The 19619-nt window shown below is 33.7% G+C and overlaps 1 protein-coding gene across 3 annotated transcripts in view; it reads left to right on the top strand.

Annotated features, from left to right (window-relative positions):
- The window catches only part of LOC114191582 (piezo-type mechanosensitive ion channel component), a 30516-nt gene extending 10993 nt beyond the window's left edge, over positions 1–19523 (top strand). For 2 of the 3 annotated variants that reach the window (XM_028080833.2, XM_028080836.2), the window contains 11 exons: positions 4525–4653; positions 4784–4957; positions 5087–5320; positions 5700–7235; positions 7818–10306; positions 11903–12298; positions 13002–13160; positions 17514–18020; positions 18541–18688; positions 18763–18907; positions 19065–19523. In XM_028080833.2, coding sequence (XP_027936634.2) covers positions 4525–4653; positions 4784–4957; positions 5087–5320; positions 5700–7235; positions 7818–10306; positions 11903–12298; positions 13002–13160; positions 17514–18020; positions 18541–18688; positions 18763–18907; positions 19065–19200 — 6053 coding nt within the window. In that variant the 3' untranslated portion in view covers positions 19201–19523. Of the gene's footprint in view, positions 1–4524; positions 4654–4783; positions 4958–5086; positions 5321–5699; positions 7236–7817; positions 10307–11902; positions 12299–13001; positions 13161–17513; positions 18021–18540; positions 18689–18762; positions 18908–19064 lie in introns of those variants that run through there. The other variant, XR_003605982.2, reaches the window with a different exon arrangement.
- Positions 19524–19619: the final 96 nt, after the last annotated feature.

The raw sequence follows: 19619 nt of genomic DNA on the forward strand, positions 1-19619 counted from the left end.
TATTTTAATTGCCTGCGGTTCTGTGTTAATTCTTCAGGAGACAAATGGAATTTGCTTAAGGGATGAATTTCATTGTAAGAAAACAAGCAATCCTAAAATATAATATAAAAAATCATAAATGTCACATAGAACAGTCAAGAATATACTAACCATGTGTTTAGATAGGGAATTTAAAAATCTTTTAGAAATGCAAATACATTGAATGTGATTTGCTTTTTCTTTTTAAATGTTTTTGTTTTGAAAACAATTCAAATTTATTGAATTTTAATTTTCTTGTTTTAGTATCGAGTATTTAAGTTACCACCAATTACAAAATTTTATATTAATAATAAATAACAAACAACATTCAATAATTTAAAAATCATTTGGTGATGTTTTTCAATTGATGTTGACTGAGGTTATTCAGTCTTGAAGATTTTTTTTTTTTTCACTTCATGTCAATTAGAGTTTTTCTTGATCAACATCAACTCAGGTTATATTCACACCACAATTATTGTGACTAACATCGATCATGGTTATCTTTTTTTGTTGACATTGTTAGTCAGGTTCTTTTTGGCCTACTCTTGGATTGTTGGCTACGAAAAAAATCTGCTTGGCTGAAACTGGCCAAAACAATCTTGGTTAAGATTGACCACAAATTTTCCCATTTGACATTAGACAAAAATACTGACAAACTTTGGACAAAAGTGACATTGGTTATGTTGATAAAACAAATCCCTACAGTGATTGATAAAAATGAATAACCATATTAGCTATATGGTATGATTATATTACATAAGGAGATGTTATATTATTTAATAATCAGAAATATTTGGTAAGATATTTCATTATCAAATCTGTGAGAATCCCTTGATTTATGCTGCAGTAAATATTTTCTTGTACAGTTTTAATCACATAATTAGGAGATTTAATTGCATTCCATAATTAGGAGGGTTAATAGGCTGACATTTTTTTATTTATTCTGCAGGATCATTAATCCTGAATTGTAGTGATAGATTATATCCATCATAAATTAGGATTTTAAGTTAAGTCTTTGTATTTTATTTAAGAGCAATGAATGCTGTATGAATAATATCAGAAACAGTTTTTCTGACATAGTATCAGCAAGGAGTAATTCCCCTTGTGTATAAAATACACATGGAGTAATATATTTATAATGAACAATAATAAAGAAAATATGGGCTAGACCCAAATACATAATATTGTAACTAACATAAGATATTGTAACTAACAATATCTTAACAATGTCTAACACTTCCCCTTAAGTTGGTGCATATAAATTGTATGTACAAAGTTTGTTACAAAAATAATCAATTCTAGATCCCGGTAAAGATTTACTGAAATATTTGCTAACTGATTACTTGAGTTAACAAACTTAGTCATGATGTTTTCGGATACAATATTTTCTCAGATAAAATGACAGTTAATTTGGTCCTTTCATGAAACATAAGATTAGAGATAATTTGAAGAGCAACTTTATTGTCACATATAGATGTCATTTGAGTGACATCTTGAAGTTGAAATTCTTTAATTAATTACTTGAGATTGAAATTGAAAAATATATGAGTAGTGGGCTTATTGGACCACTCTCATTTTCCTCTATTTATAATGAATATCCAATGTTATCAAATTTCGGCCATGGCGGCGCCATGGCGGAAATCGGTTGCGGTTTCCCGACCTACCGCCACAACATGACGGAGGCGAAGCGGGTTTCCTGTGGCGGCTCGTGGCGGCCGCTTTTCGCATGGCGGCTGGCGGTGGCGAAACGGTAATGGCGAAAAAAGAGAACTGAAGAAAGAGACAAGCAGTAGCAAAGTGGAAGAGATACTGCAGCTACCGTGTCTGAGAAGAGATGAGTAGTGTGGGAGATGAGATAGGCGGTGGCTGCCACAAATAAACCCTAATTTCATCCTTCTATGCGTTTTACTCCATCAGTTTTACTGAGGTTTAATTTGGGTCAGGCCCACTAACATTATTTGACCTAACCTAAGTCCAAAACCCCTCCTCTCTTTTTCTTTTATATTTTACTGTGGCCCTTTTCTTATTCTTTTACCAGTTACTGCAGTAAAATATTACTAATGCAGTTAAATATCCATTAAAACATCTCTTTTCTTATTCTTTCAACTTTGGCCTTAGTTACTGCAACTAAGAGCCACAACTGCCACCACCAGTTGCTGCTGCCCACCATTGTCAGCCACTGCCGTCTGTCGCCTACCGTCACAATCAGCCACCGCCGCCTGCCTCCGGCTGCCACAGTCAGCCACTGCCGCCTGCCGCCACTGTCAACTCCTTTTTTTTCAAATTTTTTTCTACTTCTCTTCTTTCTCTATAATTATTTTTTCAAAAATTATACTTTCCGCTATAACCCGATATGATTTCCGTTATAACTTTATAACGGATTTTTTGCTTGCCGATATTTTCCGTTATCCGATATTGATAACACTGTGAATATCTGATACAAGGTTACATAGAAGACTAAGTGACTGCACTAGGGCCCTAGGTGCAGAACTAAATACAACAGTATTAAGTTTCCCACACTCTACACCCTATACATAGGGTTAATGATACTACATAGAAGTAATAATTCTAACATAATTGTTTAATTACATTCCACAATTAGGAGGATAATTAGGAGGTTAATAGGTGACAATATATTCTATATTATTTGAAGTCCTGATTTGTAGGGATAAATTATATCCATCATAAATTAAGGCTTTTAGTTACTAAGTCTTTGTATTCTATTTAAGAACAATGGCTCCTCTATGAATTATATAAGAAACAGTTTTTTTGACAACATCCTATAATATGTTCCTATTTAATGTAATCAAATTATATCTCGAACAGAATTAAATCATACCTCTTAACACTTTCCATCAAGTTGGTGCATTGTATTATATGTGATCATCTTGTTACCAATGTCATTAACATAATAATTTTACGAGAATCATCTCAGCCGATTGATTGTTGAATTTAATAAAGTAAATAATGACTAACAATATCTTTAATCAATAAAAAGAATCTAACTAACATCAACTAAAATATATCCTTGCCAATGTAGGCCGAGAAAACTCCAACTAAAGTTAATTAGGAAATAAACTTGGTTTGCTTTTGTGGACAAATAATTCAAAATGTGAACTGAAGAAAACCCCTATCAGTATCAGCTGAAAAAACCAGAACTTACATTGGTAAAAAAATAGTCCCATTGTCATCGATAAAAAAGCCCTTAGCTAACATTGATCAAAAAATAGTTTTGCTATAGTTGATTGTGAAATCCTTAATTAACGTTGGTCAATAAATAACTTCAATCTATATTTGCAAAAGAATAACTTTGGTCAATGTTGGCCAAAAGACAACCTTGATTGTTATCAAATGAAAATAACCTCAATTAATGTCAACATAAAAGCCTTGTTGATGTTGACAAGAAAACCTTGATGAGAATACTAGCTTATATTATCTCAAAATTAGAAGAAAACAATTTCTCTTTCATTCAGTCTTGTTACATATGATATATGTATACATTGATTGGTTAATTTAGGAAACAAGCATAGCCTATTCTACGAAACAAATCTTTGAGATTGTGGGATTGATATGCTAGTAATAAAACAAAGATATAGCCAATATTCAGAATTAAGATCAATAGGAATAAAATCTGAAACTTCTTAAAATATCTCGACATATTAGCAAAAGAATAATATTGATAATATCGACTAAAATTGGCCATGACTGACTTTAGTCTAAGAGAAACTCTCACTAACATCATTTGAAAACTAAATGTTAAGCCGATATCACCCCAACCTCAGTTGTGTTGATGACATCTCGATCTTTGCTTAGTTGACGATGTCCCAACAAACATTGAGTTGACGATGCACTAGCCTAGTCGACGAAAGAATGTGAAGTGAAATAACATTGGTGTTATAGAGGAGAGAGTATGAAGAATTTCATATTCCTACTATTTTGTTGGAATTTGAAATTTCCTAAATGTAATTAATCCAATCATCATCATCATCGATACTTTCTATAATTTCAATTTCTTTTAGAATTCTCTGCCCAATCAATATATTGTCATAAAACATTTCAAATTTTCTTCTAAAATGAATCCTCTATACCTCCCTGAAAACACTATGGTGTGGTAGTACATGTGCATCAAATACTGTTGAGTTCAAGCCCAACTGTTTCAAACTCTTTGCACACAGGCATGCATGCACCTATGTATGGCTATAAACTCTGATAATTGTTGGCTGAATAACAAATGGAAGCCAAATAGCTGACCATATCCAAAAGCTTCTTTTAGCAAAAATAACCTTTTTCCTATGTACTCAGTTGTTGTTGATGTAGTAAATTTAGCATTCTTTTTCTATCAGTATTAACTTCAGCTTTATTTGACTGGATTTTATTGACCATCACTATAGTACGAGTGACTTGCATCATTTCTTTTTTCTGTTTATTTTATTTTTCATCCAAAGAACAAATTTTCTGATTACATTTGATTTTTCTTGTGTCCCGTCCCATCTTTCTTATCTTCAGTGGAGGGAGAGACTAAGGTGTTGATTGTGGCAACAATAGCATGGGGACTGCGCAAATGCTCTCGTGCTATCATGCTGGCATTGATCTTTCTCATTGCTCTGAAACCTGGTTTCATCCATGCTGTATATAGTACGTGTATTCAAATAATTTATGTTCATTTTGCATGGAATCCATTTAAATGATCTGTGGAATGCAGTTTTTTGTGTGTCCTTATCCTATGCTAGTTTATTGATTAGCTTCTGTTCTGTCTTTTCTTCAGTGATATTCTTTCTGATGTACCTTTTGACTCACAATGTCAGTAGAAAGATACGACAGGCTCTGATTCTCTTATGCGAGATTCATTTTTCACTGTTGTATGTTCTTCAAATTAATTTGATCTCAACTGCATTGGAGAAAAAGGGCTCTTTAAGCATGGAAGTTGTAACGCAATTAGGTATTAGTGTATTTTAGTTTGTTCATACTTTTAAATGATATCAATTCCATTATATTCATAGGCTTTACCACTTATTAATTGACATGGAGAAATGGGAGATTCACAGCATGTTCTATGAAATTGTTGCAGGTCTCCGTGAAGAAGATAGTGCCTGGGATTTCTTGGAAGTAGCTTTACTGGCCTGCTTCTGTGCAATTCATAACTATGGTTTTGAGATGTTATTTTCATTTTCAGCAATCATACAGCATGCCCCTAGCCCTCCTATTGGATTTGGTATCTTGAAAGCTGGTCTTAACAAATCTGTTCTATTGTCTGTATATTCTTCCTCCTCTTTGAGAAACAGTGATGAAAGTTTCTCTCATGGTACATTTCAAAAACGTTTATAGTGCTTCCATTCTGAGTGTCATTTTACCTTTTACAGTCATAGTGTATAATTAATTTCGTGTTAGTTCATGGTGGTTGATATAATATTTGTCTTGAGTATTATATCCAAAGATGAATATAAGAAAATCGTTAAGCATATAAGTGACATCATTTATTCTCTAGGACTCACATGCTGCCCCAAGGCTCTACTTGGATGATGAAAATGTTTTGATGAGTAAGCTCTGATTAGGATGCTTTAAATGCAAAACTTATATGCTCCTCCTATTCATAGAAAACCAAGTTTTTGGACTGCAATTACTTTTGCAGCTGCTGTCTTATTTGTGTGATCCTGTTTTCTCATCATATTTTCTTTTTACAGAAAGAAGAATAGCATCGTACCTGAGTGCAACTGGGCAGAAGTTCCTATCTCTATATCGATCATGTGGTACTTACATTGCTTTTCTGACAATTCTTCTCACTGTATACATGGTGAGACCTAATTACATATCATTTGGTTATGTCTTACTTCTCCTTCTCTGGATTATTGGAAGACAACTTGTTGAGAGAACGAAAAGACAGCTTTGGCTTCCATTGAAAGTGTATGCAATTTTGGTGTTTATTTTCATATATAGTTTGAGCAGCTTCTCAAGCCTAGAGATGTGGTTGTCCAAATTAATAGATCTCTACTTTTATTTGGGATATGACTCAAAAGCATCTTCTTTTGACAATATTTGGGAATCTATGGCCGTGTTAATTGTTATGCAACTTTATAGTTATGAGAGGAGGAATAACAAGCAGAACAGTCAGGATCACATGGATCAGTTAGAACCAGGGGCACTGGGGTTTATCAGGCGATTTATTATCTGGCACAGCCAGAAGATCTTGTTTATTGCTCTGTTTTATGCATCTTTAAGCTCAATTAGTGCATTTGGTTTCGTGTATCTGGTTGGCCTCGTCTTCTGCTCCATTTTACCAAAAGTTTCTACTATACCCTCTAAATCATTCTTAGCTTACACAGGTTTTCTGGTGACAGCTGAATATCTTTTTCAGTTATTGGGCAAGCAGGCTAAAATGTTTCCAGGGCAGAAATATTCTGATATATCTCTCTTTTTGGGGTTCCACGTATTTCAGCCTGGCTTTTGGGGTCTAGAATCTGGATTGAGGGGAAAAGTGCTAGTGATTGTGGCTTGTACTCTTCAATACAATGTCTTCCGTTGGCTGGAGAGGATGCCAAGTGAAGTTCTTAGCAAAGGACAATGGGAAGAACCTTGTCCTCTGTTTGTTCCCACAGAAGATGCATACATCAATGATGCTATATGCAATGAGGAAAGTAAAGGATCATATAATTCACATCCTCCATCTTCAGTAAAAGAAAGGACGCCAGGCAAGTCACTGCAAATTATTACCTCTGGTCTTTCACAAGCACCTGATACTCCATCCTCTAAAAGAGGAGGTTCTGATAGTAACGGTAAAAAATATTCATTTGGGTTTATTTGGGGAAGCTCCAAAGAGAGTCACAAGTGGAACAAGAAACGGATTATTGCTTTGAGAAAGGAGCGATTTGAAACACAGAAGACTGTCTTAAAGATATATTTGAAATTTTGGATTGAGAATATGTTTAATTTATTTGGACTTGAGATAAACATGATATCATTACTGCTGGTAAGCTTTGCCTTGTTGAATGCATTATCCATGCTGTATATTGCACTGCTTGCTGCTTGTATTCTTCTCAATCGGCAAATAGTACGCAAAGTCTGGCCTATGTTTGTCTTTTTGTTTGCTTCCATTCTCATCCTTGAATACTTGGTAATCTGGAAAGATATGAAGCTTTCGAATTCTCATGCTTCAAATCGTTGCCATGACTGCTGGAAAATTTCTCATCCGTATTTCCATTTTTGTGAAAAGTGTTGGTTCGGTAGGGCTCTCTTATCCTTCTTTGAGTTGCACTTTCTTTGGAAGAAGTCCATGATCATTTTGTTAATATTTAGTTCTAAAACTTTTTAAGTGTGTGAAGGCATTAGACAGTTTTCTTTTAGCTTAAATATTTGGCTAATTGGTTCTTTACTTTTATTTAGGTACTTGAAATATCTAGTCATTTTCTTCCTATGTGAAGCATCTCCCTGTGGTGCAGATTAAAACTAGTGATTAGGGACATCAGTTCTTAAAATTCCCCGTGGCTCTCCACTACTGTATTTAATATGCATGTATTATTTTAGGATAATGCTAGATTTGGTTTTAAATAATTTGAAGTATTTAACATAATGTTCTGTCTTTAAGGCAACTGGTTATTGAGACCCATTATTTAATGAGATATGGTACACATCAAATAATGTATACAATATTTTTTCTATTTATTTCTCTCCACCAATATGATATTTAATAATTATATACAAACTATTCTATGAATTGTTATAGAAATAAGATTTCTCTTATTTAATATATTACTTTGCACGTTGAAACCTTCAATAACCTGTTCATTTCACTGTCTTTTCTGTAGGACTTATTGTTGACGACCCCAGGATGTTGATCAGCTACTTTGTGGTGTTCATGCTGGCTTGCTTCAAACTTCGTGCAGATCACTTGCCTAGCTTTTCAGGATCATCAACATATCGTCAAATCATGTCCCAGCGAAGGAACACATTTGTTTGGCGAGATCTATCTTTTGAAACTAAAAGCATGTGGACCTTTCTTGACTATTTGAGGCTTTACTGTTATTGCCATCTTCTTGACCTTGTGCTGATATTAATATTGATTACTGGAACACTTGAATATGACATTTTGCATCTTGGTTATCTTGCCTTTGCTCTGGTATTCTTTCGCATGAGATTTGAAATACTGAAGAAGAAGAACAGAATATTCAAGTTCTTGCGCATATACAACTTCACTGTTATTATGATTTCTCTTGCTTATCAGTCTCCTTTTATTGGGGGACCAAGTGCGGGGAACTGTGAGACAGTGAATAACATTTATGAAATGATTGGTTTTTATAAATATGATTATGGATTTCGGATAACAGCCAGATCTGCAATTGTAGAGATTATCATTTTTGTGCTTGTATCGCTTCAGTCATATATGTTTTCCTCACAAGAGTTTGATTATGTATGCCGCTACTTGGAAGCAGAGCAAATTGGGGCTATTGTGCGTGAGCAAGAGAAAAAGGCTGCATGGAAAACTGCACAATTACAACAAAATCGTGAAAGTGAAGAGAATAAACGACAACGTAATTTACAGGTGGAGAAGATGAAATCTGAAATGCTTAATTTGCAAATACAACTACATAGCATGAATGGATCAACTAATTGTATTGATGGATTTTCTCACAATAGTGAAGGTCTGAGAAGAAGAAGGAGTGTTTCTCTCACATCAAATAATGACATTGGAATCTCTGATAAAGAAGACCAAGTTTTGGGGAGACTAGATTATGCAATAAGAGAGGATTCTGTTCATCCCAGTGAACTGCAGGAAACATCTGCTTGTACAAATGTAGAAACTCCATTGACAGAAGAGTACATGAAACATCTGCAGGACCCTCCTATTTGTGAAATTACTGAAATAGATATTGATACTGCTTCTAGTGATTCTGGAAAAAAGGAAAAAGTTAAAGGGCAACCAAAAGAGAACCCTCTCAAGTCTGCTGTACAATTAATAGGTGATGGTGTTTCCCAGGTACAGTTCATTGGGAATAAGGCAGTCAATAATCTAGTGAGCTTTCTGAATATTTCACAAGATTCTGATTCAAATGAGCGCACCAACACTGAGGATAGGATCTATGACGAGATGGAGAGTCAGAAAACTCAGCACATATATATGGATCGTTCTTCATCTATGCAATCTGATAAGAGTTCTGAGGCTGCAAGTCTGCAGTTGGGAAGGATCTTTCGATTTATGTGGAACCAGATGCGATCCAATAATGATGTTGTATGTTACTGTTCCTTTGTTCTCGTGTTCTTATGGAATTTCAGTTTGCTATCAATGGTGTATATAGGGGCTCTCTTTTTGTATGCTTTATGTGTACATACAGGTCCAAGTTACATCTTCTGGATTGTGGTGCTGATCTATACAGAACTTTATATTTTACTTCAGTATCTATACCAAATTGTCATCCAGCATTGTGGGTTGAACATTGATCCTTGGCTGCTACGAGAATTGGGTTTTCCAACACACAAAATCACTTCTTCATTTGTCGTCAGTTCATTACCTCTCTTTCTTGTGTATTTATTTACCCTCATTCAAAGCTCCATAACTCCTAAAGATGATGAATTAATGTCTTCCACAGACTTCAAGTATAAGAGGAATGATCTTCATGCAAATGATGACCATACTAGTTATAATTGGCAAGATAGAGCATGGGATCTGCTAAATCAGATGATCAACATGGTAAAACTGGTAATCAGAAGCTTCTTTAGGTACTGGAAATCACTCACACAAGGAGCCGAATCTCCTCCTTACTTTGTTCAGGTTTCTCTGGATGTCAACTTCTGGCCAGAGGATGGGATTCAACCACAGAGAATTGAATCTGGAATTAATCAGGTGCTCAGAATTGTTCATACTGAAAACTGCAAGGAAAAGAATCCAAATCTTTGCTCTTTTGCCAGCAGGGTTAATGTTCAAAGCATTGAAAGAAGTCTAGAGAAACCCAATGTTGCCTTGGTTGTTTTTGAAGTTGTGTATGCTTCACCTGTAACTGACAGCTCTTCCACAGAATGGAATAAGTCTTTAACTCCAGCAGCTGATGTGGCCAAGGAAATCCTCAAAGCTCAGCGTACTGGTTTGGTGGAAGAAGTGGGATTTCCTTACCATATTCTTTCTGTAATTGGTGGAGGCAAGAGAGAAATTGATCTGTATGCTTACATATTTTGTGCAGATTTGATTGTATTCTTTCTTGTTGCTATCTTCTATCAGTCTGTCATAAAAAATAAAAGTGAGTTTCTCGATGTGTATCAGCTTGAAGACCAGTTTCCAAAAGAATATGTCTTTATGTTGATGGTATGTCTGTACTTTTTACTTTTAATTTATCCTTCCATATTTAAGCAGGTCAATAAGAGTTTTTCCATAGTATATTAATAAATCACGGTCTTGTTTGCATCAACTTATCTACAATGGTATTGTGGTAGGGAAGACAGAAAATAGAAAGAAAGGAAAATATAGATAACTGTGTTTTCCTTTGGTTGAAGAGAAAGCAGAAAGAAAATAGAAGGAAAAGTTTTTTAGGAACACAAATTCATATTTCAATTTTCTCCATCATCTTTCTCTTATTCTAAATAGAGGGTAAATGTTATAGTTATTTATTTCTGTATCTTCACATTTGATCTGCTTATAGTCTGTTAAATTTCATGTCAAAAACCAATTGGCAATATGTGATGTTGGCCAACAAATATATAAGCAACACCTAAAGAAATGACACAGGTGTTGTGGAACTTCCCAGTACCTCCCTTCCACAAATGACTGCCAGAATACTCAATTTACCAAGATGTGTTATAGACTTGATACCATGTTAGATTTCATCTTAAAACTAATTGACATTGAAAGAAGTTTCCAAAAAAATGTATAAGCAACACATCAATAATTGAGGCAGATGATGTGAAACTTTTCTAAATAGTAACTTGTTTTGATTAGACAGTTATAAATGTCATTGTCAGTCAGTTGCAGCGGACACCTATTAGTGATTATTCTTTGACCTGTATATAGGACTTCTGTAATAAAGGATTGTCACCTTTGTATCATTTACAGTTATTATCGATAACTCTACTATAATATAAGTACTTATAAGAGAAGAGCACAATAAGATACACTGAATTGACTTGGGAAGTTTTAGATATTATTCCTACTGTATTTTAATTCTGTATATTTGTTGTATCTTTCTTTTATTACTGGCATAACAATCTCGAGGATTTGTTCCCGAATAGGTTATTCTTATTTCCAAAAATATCCAACAAGTATGTAAGGAGATAATCTTATAATTTAGGGTATAATCATTCAATTTATTATGCTGAGAATACAATTCATATATACAAGACTTTAGAAAGCTATTTTAGGAAGTATAATAATAGTACCTAGTCAACCGAATCCCTATGATTCAGGGATACCATCTTACACAGAAATAATACAGCTAATAGAACAGGTTCTAAGATATAATAATAAGAAAGAAGTTATTTCTTCTAAACTTGAGAGTTAATACCATGCACTTCAGCTTTTACAGAATCTCTCATCTACTCCAAGAATTGGGGTGAATAGGTTGATTTTAACTTAAGAGAGGTTTTTAGTTCATCTTATGCATGTTAGACATCCAATATAAACCATTCTTATGTTTCTTCACTTACTAGCTTAAACCTCCGGGATTGTTAATAATGCCAAAAAGTTTCCCAGAACCTTTGAAAAATGTTTCTTTTGATTTTCCAAATGTAAGGGTTAAAATATAAATACTTTGAAAGAGAATGACCACAATTCATAATTTGCATGCTTAAGAAACACAGTTTCTTCGTTACATGTTAGAATGACGGGATGATTTATTGCATGCTTATACGTGCGGCTAGAGTTGCTATTTCATATAGATTTCTAATAAGAGTTAATTATTCTGTTCAGGCTATCTTCTTCCTGATTGTGCTTGATCGAATAATATACCTCTGCTCATTTGCCACGGGGAAAGTGGTTTTCTATATTTTCAACCTTATTCTCTTCACATATTCCGTCACAGAGTATGCTTGGCAATTGGAGCCATCACAACAACGTACAGCTCAGTTTGCTCTCCGATCCATATTTCTTGCAAAGGCTGTTTCTCTAGGACTGCAGGCCGTACAACTTCAATATGGTGTTCCTCACAAGAGCACTTTATATAGGCAATTTTTGACCAGTGAAGTTTCAAGAGTTAATTATTTAGGGTATAGACTTTATCGGGCACTGCCATTCCTTTATGAATTACGATGTGTTCTTGACTGGTCATGCACAACTACATCCCTGACCATGTATGACTGGCTAAAGGTACGTGTAAATATTTATTTATTATTTATAAAATAACAATCTTTCATTCAAAAAGTTAAATTTGCCTACTAAATACAATTTTCAGCAACAACTTTGATAAACTATCTTTTTTATTAATTTATCTTTAGTGCTACCCTATTATTGTGAATACTGTTTTCCAATGAAATGTGTATTATATTTAGTGAAGTTCCTTTGTCCCTGATTATTCAATTTGAAAAATGGCAGCTACTTGAGAATTTCATGAGATGGTGATAATAGTTATCGCTATACATGTTTTGTAATACCAACCTATTCCAAACGGAAGGACAAAAGAAAAACTACAAATAGTGGTTGATCAAAATTTCATCTCTTTTATAATAAAATGGCAATACTTTGTTGAGTATATAATCGGTATTGTTTATTTGGATAAGGCAAATAATTTGAGATATCTGTCACTATTCCTGATTTGTTTTTTAAAACAACAGAGTAAAACTGTTACTTTAGGATTGAAATTGAATGTGTTTTAGGATATTAGTAAGCCATATGTTTGATTGAAGTTTGTTATTGGCAGCACTTTTTAGATTAACTTTCTCTGTATAATAAGCTCCTTTGAAAACTCATTTGGAAAAGCTCAAGTTTAATTTCATGGTTTTATTTTTTTATTTTTTCCTTCCAATTTTTGCATGGTTTAGAAAGTAACAACATGGTTTCCCCGTTTTGATAGCTGGAGGACATAAATGCTAGTTTGTACCTTGTCAAATGTGATTCAGTTTTGAATAGAGCTACACACAAACAGGGAGAGAAGCAAACAAAAATGACCAAATGCTGTAATGGGATATGCCTTTTCTTTGTATTGATCTGTGTTATATGGGCTCCGATGTTGGTAAGTAATAGACTAAACGTAAATTTCCAGAATCATATCTTTGATTGTTTTCTAAATTGGTTAACATATTTCCTGTTTATCTCTTGGATTGGTTACTATTTTTTATTATTTGTTTCCCTAATTAGTTAGATATTTATCAGTGTGAACAGGGATTATTGCTATAGATTCTATGAACATGTCAATGTTGTAATATACTTTATTACACAATAGAATATACAGAGATCCTTTTCTCTCAACTGAGATCAAATGAGAATTTTTTTTTTTTCTGGCTGAGCTTGAATCAGTTTTTCCACATAGTAAAATGGATTTACCTTTTTATATTAATAAAGAGCATTACAAAGATAGTTAATGTCATTAACGTAGTTGTCAATTGTGTGCTTTTGCACCACCGGTGGTGAGCAAAGTGGTTACCCTCCCATCCGCCACTCACATTGCCCTTGTTGTCGAGCACCTTAGCATCATGGTCATCATGCTGCTATTTGTAGCAGAAATCAAAGCCAAAGAGGCTTCATTGCCTCCTTTTTTAGTTTTCAAATTCAAGGACAGAAACACCCTTCAAACCAATGTTATTTTAGGAATTTCTGAAGGGTGAAAGCATAAGACCAACTATATTAAGTTGTTCTCTCATCATTTTTACATACAAATTCAAAAACGTAGGATGTTTCTGAATCAAGAATCCAAACACCCTGAGACAAAGGGCATACTCTTACCTTTCATGGGTAGGGTATACGATCTAGAGGTCTTGGCCATTGATTCAATCATTGTTTTCAAATGATCAAGTTCCTCTTTAAAAGCTTTCACACTAGATATTGAAAAACATAAAACAAAAAGATAATAAAGATTCAACCTGTAACACTCACATAAAATTATCATATTTACTATAAACCCAACAAAGGACTTATACAAAGCATTTCGTATTTCGAAATACAGCTTAAACATGACAAAATTTAAATAAATACAAATTTATACAAAAGAGAGTCTAAAATGGAACTCTATTGTCTTCTAGATGTTTGCTTATGCACATGTACCTATATTTGCTCGTGTACACAGTACAATCATAACAAACCACCACACAAACAACACATACAGGGGTAAGTTATTGAAATAAATTTTCAACATAGTACAAATGTATATAAAAGAAAACATTAAAATAGGCAATCCACAAACAATTCATATTCATCGAACACAAACATACAAAACCATATAGACTAAATATGAATCTATACATCAAAGGATATTCAACAAATGGAATATCAACTTACGTCTTCCAAAATATTCATATCAAGTATGTTCTACTAGAGATTACCATCTAATCCAAATCAAGACTTGGATAAGTAAGCCTAAGAGTAATGGATTAAGGTAAGTTCATTACAATCCAAACTGCATATCTACACATGTCACGATATAAAAGAACTCCCTCATGAGCTTTTCACCACCTATATCATAGTTTGTGACTTAGACTATCTAAAACAAGGAGATCTCTATTATAACATAGTTGTCTTTACTTAATACACTAAGCAAGCAATGGTTCACATATTAGTCTAGATTTGTGACCCTAACTTCATACAAATCTTATCATTCTTAACAACCATTTTCATACAACATAACTAATTTAATCAAAATCACAAATCAGTTGAATATAATACTTTATTTACTCATAACTAACATTCACATTCAATCCATTAAGGAGAGAGAAAAAAATTTAGCTTGAGTGAAAATTGCCTCGCTTAAACAAAAACTTCTTAGTTGGAGTGAAAATTTAGTTGAGAGCAAGAGTTGACTTCCAACCCTATTTTCCCTTGAACAAATAATCCTTTGCTTAAGCGAAAATAGGCCAAGAGCAAAGGTTGAGCTTTTGCTCTATTTTTTCTTGAGCAAAAATATCAAGATATCAACTTTATGCAGTAGAACTAAATCTGTTTTTAAAATTTTTACTAAATACTACTCTATCAAATACAACCTACAAATAAATTCAAAATTACCAATACAACCATAATTCGCTCAAATATCACTCTTCACTCATTTCAATTCAACCTTGATCATTTAAAAATATATTTTCATACACATCAAACTCATTAACTACTCTATGGATAACTTACTTATCCAAACCATATTCGAAACTTACTTAAGAAACTACATACTTTAACATGCATAGTCTAGCAATTTTATCAACATTTCCACAAGAGATTCAAAGCATTTTACAACATTTCTCTATTAACCAAAAACTCAAATAACATTTTCACTCAATTTCAAACATTCAAATTGTTTTCTAATAAAAGTAATCCCTGCATAGAAATCAAGATATTGTGGCAGGTCATCTACCCTAAGATTCTATAAAAAAAACATAAATGTCTTCCCTTTTGTTTTGTTCCTTGCTCTAAATAACTTCGAACTCAAGCAACAGAACTACTCAATCTATAGATCTAGACCAAAGTATTCAAACATAACAAAAAATCAGTATAAGCTTAACCAAGATGAGAGGATCACTTTTCTTAACTAACCTCACTAAGATTGATGACAAATCCAAAAGAAAAAAAATATATAAAATCTTCAGGACAAATAGGAACTTTCTAGGAACTTACTGTGATTTAAAAACTGATTGGTTGAAAATGATCCTTAGCTCCCTAGCTATTGCAAGGTGTAATTAGATTCTCAAATATATAAAGTTTGGAGGAATGAAATCAGAAAGAAGCTAGAGAGAGAAACAAAGAAATCTAGAAAATGGTGAAATAAAAAAATGGGTTTTACGCCTATGGCTCTTATCGCTTTGATTTGTAACAAATAAAAACAAAAATTGTTTGAACCAAATCAAAGTCAAATGAGATGCCACTTTATGGTGCTCAAGAGGTTATGATGATAGTGTCTAAGGCAACAACAAGTGGGGCATGCCTTTCAAGTCCACCAGTAACCTTAAAGACAATGATGAACAACGGCAGTGACAAGCTGTTAATGAGGCAGCGAAAATAGGGCTTCCAAGATTGGGAGCTCTAATCGTGACTTTAAGAAAATAAAGAATTATTTTATTGATATCTCTTAAGTTTAGAAGAAAATAATCTCTCATTCAGTTTCATTACATACATTTGATACATATATAGACATTAATTGGACAAATTTTGATATAAGTACTGCCTATTCTAGAAAACAAATCCCTAAGAATGGCCTTTCCTATCTGGACGTACACCAAATCTTTTCGAAATTTTGTATTAACATGTGGTATAATAACTGGTCCAGCAGATTCAGGATTTTGATTCACCTCTTCTCTCTCCCTCTCAACTTCATTTTCAGTTGTATTACTCTTTTGAATTTCATTTTCTGATCCAAAAGACAGATTTGGTAATATAAAAGAATGAGTGTAGAACTTCCATTGAACTTTTTAAAGACAACAAAAGAAGGTAATATGTTAATTAAATAATATGTGGCAGTAAGTACAGGTTCCAACAAAATTTTTTTGGAACATTATTTTGAAAAAGGAGTGCTCTAGTTTGTTCTAGTAAGTGCTCATTTTTCCATTAGGCAACTCCATTTTGTTGGGGTGCGTATACACATGAGAATTCATGAATTATCCCTTCCTTTCAAAATTATCCCTTCCTTTCAACTGAAAGAATCTAAGGTATGGTTTAAATAATCTTTAGCTTTATCAGACCTAATTTTCTTGATAGTAACCCCAAATTGATTCTTAATCATTGACACAAACTCCATAACATTGGAGCTAACCTCAGATTTGTGTTTTAAGGAGAAAATCATCAATAAACCATTTAGGAATCAATAAAGGTGATAAACCATTTAGCTCCTGAAATATTAGGAACTTTGGAAGGACCCCACACATAAGTATGAACAAGATGAAAAGGAGAAATGTTTATTTTATTACTCATAGGAAAAGGTACACATTTGTGTTTGGCCAGTTCACACATCTCACAATGAATATTATGCATATTTAAGTTTTTGAACAAGGAAGGAAACAAAAACTTTATAACCTGAAATGAAGGATGTCCCAGATGACAAGGTATAATTATAATTTCCATTTTTCCTAATTACTATGGAAATGTTGAGAATATTTTTTATCTGAATAATTTGTTTACGACAATTTGGTAAAGGTATAATCATAATTTCCAATGATTCTGTAGAAAATAGTGTTAGTGAATGCTTTTATTAATTTTTTTTTTTTCATTTTTCAAATCCAATATTGATTGATAAGTTTTCAACAACTTTGTTTGGAAATAACGGTGTTGTGAGATATCATTATAAAACCGTTAATATTAAACTTGTGTTCATGTGCTTGACCATTACAATTTTTCAGTTGCCCCAAATAGCATATAACAAATCATTGAAGCACATCTTGTTTTTTCCTTACAGATGTATAGCAGTGGTAACCCGACAAACATTGCAAACCCCATAAAAGATGCTACCTTTCAGGTTGATATCAAGACAGTAAGTGGAAGGTTGAATTTGTATCAAACTACTCTATGCGAAAGACTACGGTGGGATCAACTAGATTCAAATGTCAATTCCGATCCCTTTGGCTATTTGGATGCATATAATAAGAATGATATCCAGTTGATATGTTGTCAAGCTGATGCTAGTACACTGTGGCTTGTTCCACTTGTTGTTCGGACCAGATTGATTCAGTCCCTTGAATGGAATACTGACATGGAAATCTTTTTCACCTGGATACTTTCAAGGGATAGGCCAAAAGGGAAAGAAGTTGTGAAATATGAAAAAGCTGTTGACCCTCAATATCTTCCAACGCAGTCTGATGTTCAAATGGTTCTTAATGGTTCTGTAAACAGCTTTAGGATTTATAATGTTTATCCAAGATATTTCCGCCTCACTGGTTCGGGTGACGTTAGACCTTTGGAGGAGGTAATCTGATTCTGAGTTCATATTTTCTGTTGAGATATACTAGGAACACATTTATCGTGAAAATCGCAATACTTTGGAGCATACTGAACTTCTCTTATGATTCAAAATTTTTAATAATTTATTTATTAATAAAGTAGTGCATAGGTAGGACTTAGAAAATGTGTTTGTCTCTAACACTTTTCTTTTTAGTGCACCCCTTTCCTCTTTTATTTGAACTAACGTTTCTGTGTTTCTTCCTTCAATTGTTGATTTCATATGAATTGAGAAAATAACTGCATATTGGTATTACATGGGTGACCGCTAGAAGTTAATCATCTTTTGTTGCCAATAGTGCTGTACTTTACCAGTAAACGCTGGAATTTTTCCTTCTAACAATTGGTTTTAAATTAGAAATTACTATTTCTTTTTAATACGAGTGATAGACACGACGAGGCAGGGAGAGATGGTGTTCATTTCTTGTACTACTTTTTCCAGAAGTGATCCAAAATTACTATTGAAAACTTCTACTTCAATTTTTCAGGATAATACTGTTAGTGCTGATCTCATTATTAATCGTGAGCAATTTGAGTGGTGGACATTCCGAGATATTAATCGATCAAATTTAAGTGGACTTTGTGGTGCTTTGACGGGACCTATGGCAATCATAATATCTGAGGAGACTCCACCACGTAAGTTGGTCATGAAATTATTTGTATCCATAGTTCATTTATACAATATTTCTAATATTGTAATATTACTTCAGAGGGCATTCTCGGTGACACACTCAGCAAGTTCAGCATATGGGGGCTTTACATAACTTTTGTTCTAGCTGTTGGTCGTTTTATCAGACTCCAGTGCTCTGACTTAAGGATGAGAATTCCCTATGAGAACCTACCTTCCTGTGACAGGTACTGCAGAGTTCCTTCCTGAAGATAACCGTACCAATGATAATTTTTTCCGCACTCTTCCTTGAACATGCATTTTTCTACAATAATATCGTTAGTTACCTTATTTATGATACATCATGCAGTAACTAACATTACTTCTTGCCTGCATCTTGTGTAGATTGATTGCCATATGTGAGGACATATATGCTGCTAGAGCTGAGGGTGAGCTTGGAGTGGAAGAGGTCCTTTACTGGACTCTGGTCAAGATATACCGTTCCCCGCACATGCTGCTTGAGTACACAAAACCTGATTAAATTTTTGGTTGTACCATTTGGTGGTCACTAACAGCTAACCAGATTCAGTGCTGGCACATGGTTTGACTGCAACGCACATTGAACGAGCGGAGTTCAGAGCAGTACGATGCAGGTTGATGCCTGCATCATAAGATTGATACTGCAACATTTTTGGTGTGGAATTCATTTTGCGATGATGAAACATTTCTGTGAACAGATTGCGGGGATGACATCGTGATTCATGACTTATTGTACACATCATTGATGCTTATTTTGGGGGAAATCATATATACGGTGTATAATACAGTCAATAGAATTATAGTGAAGAAATTTTGTATAGTTAACCAAGAGTGTTGCTTTGTTCTCTCCCCTATTCTCACCTTTAAAACAAAGCAGCAAGATTAAGTTCACCGAAAGTTAAATGAAAAATAGAATATCGA

The sequence above is a fragment of the Vigna unguiculata genome, chromosome 7, assembly GCF_037176805.1.
Source record: "Vigna unguiculata cultivar grain cowpea cultivar isolate G323 ecotype 2 chromosome 7, ASM3717680v1, whole genome shotgun sequence".
Lineage (NCBI taxonomy): Eukaryota > Viridiplantae > Streptophyta > Magnoliopsida > Fabales > Fabaceae > Vigna > Vigna unguiculata.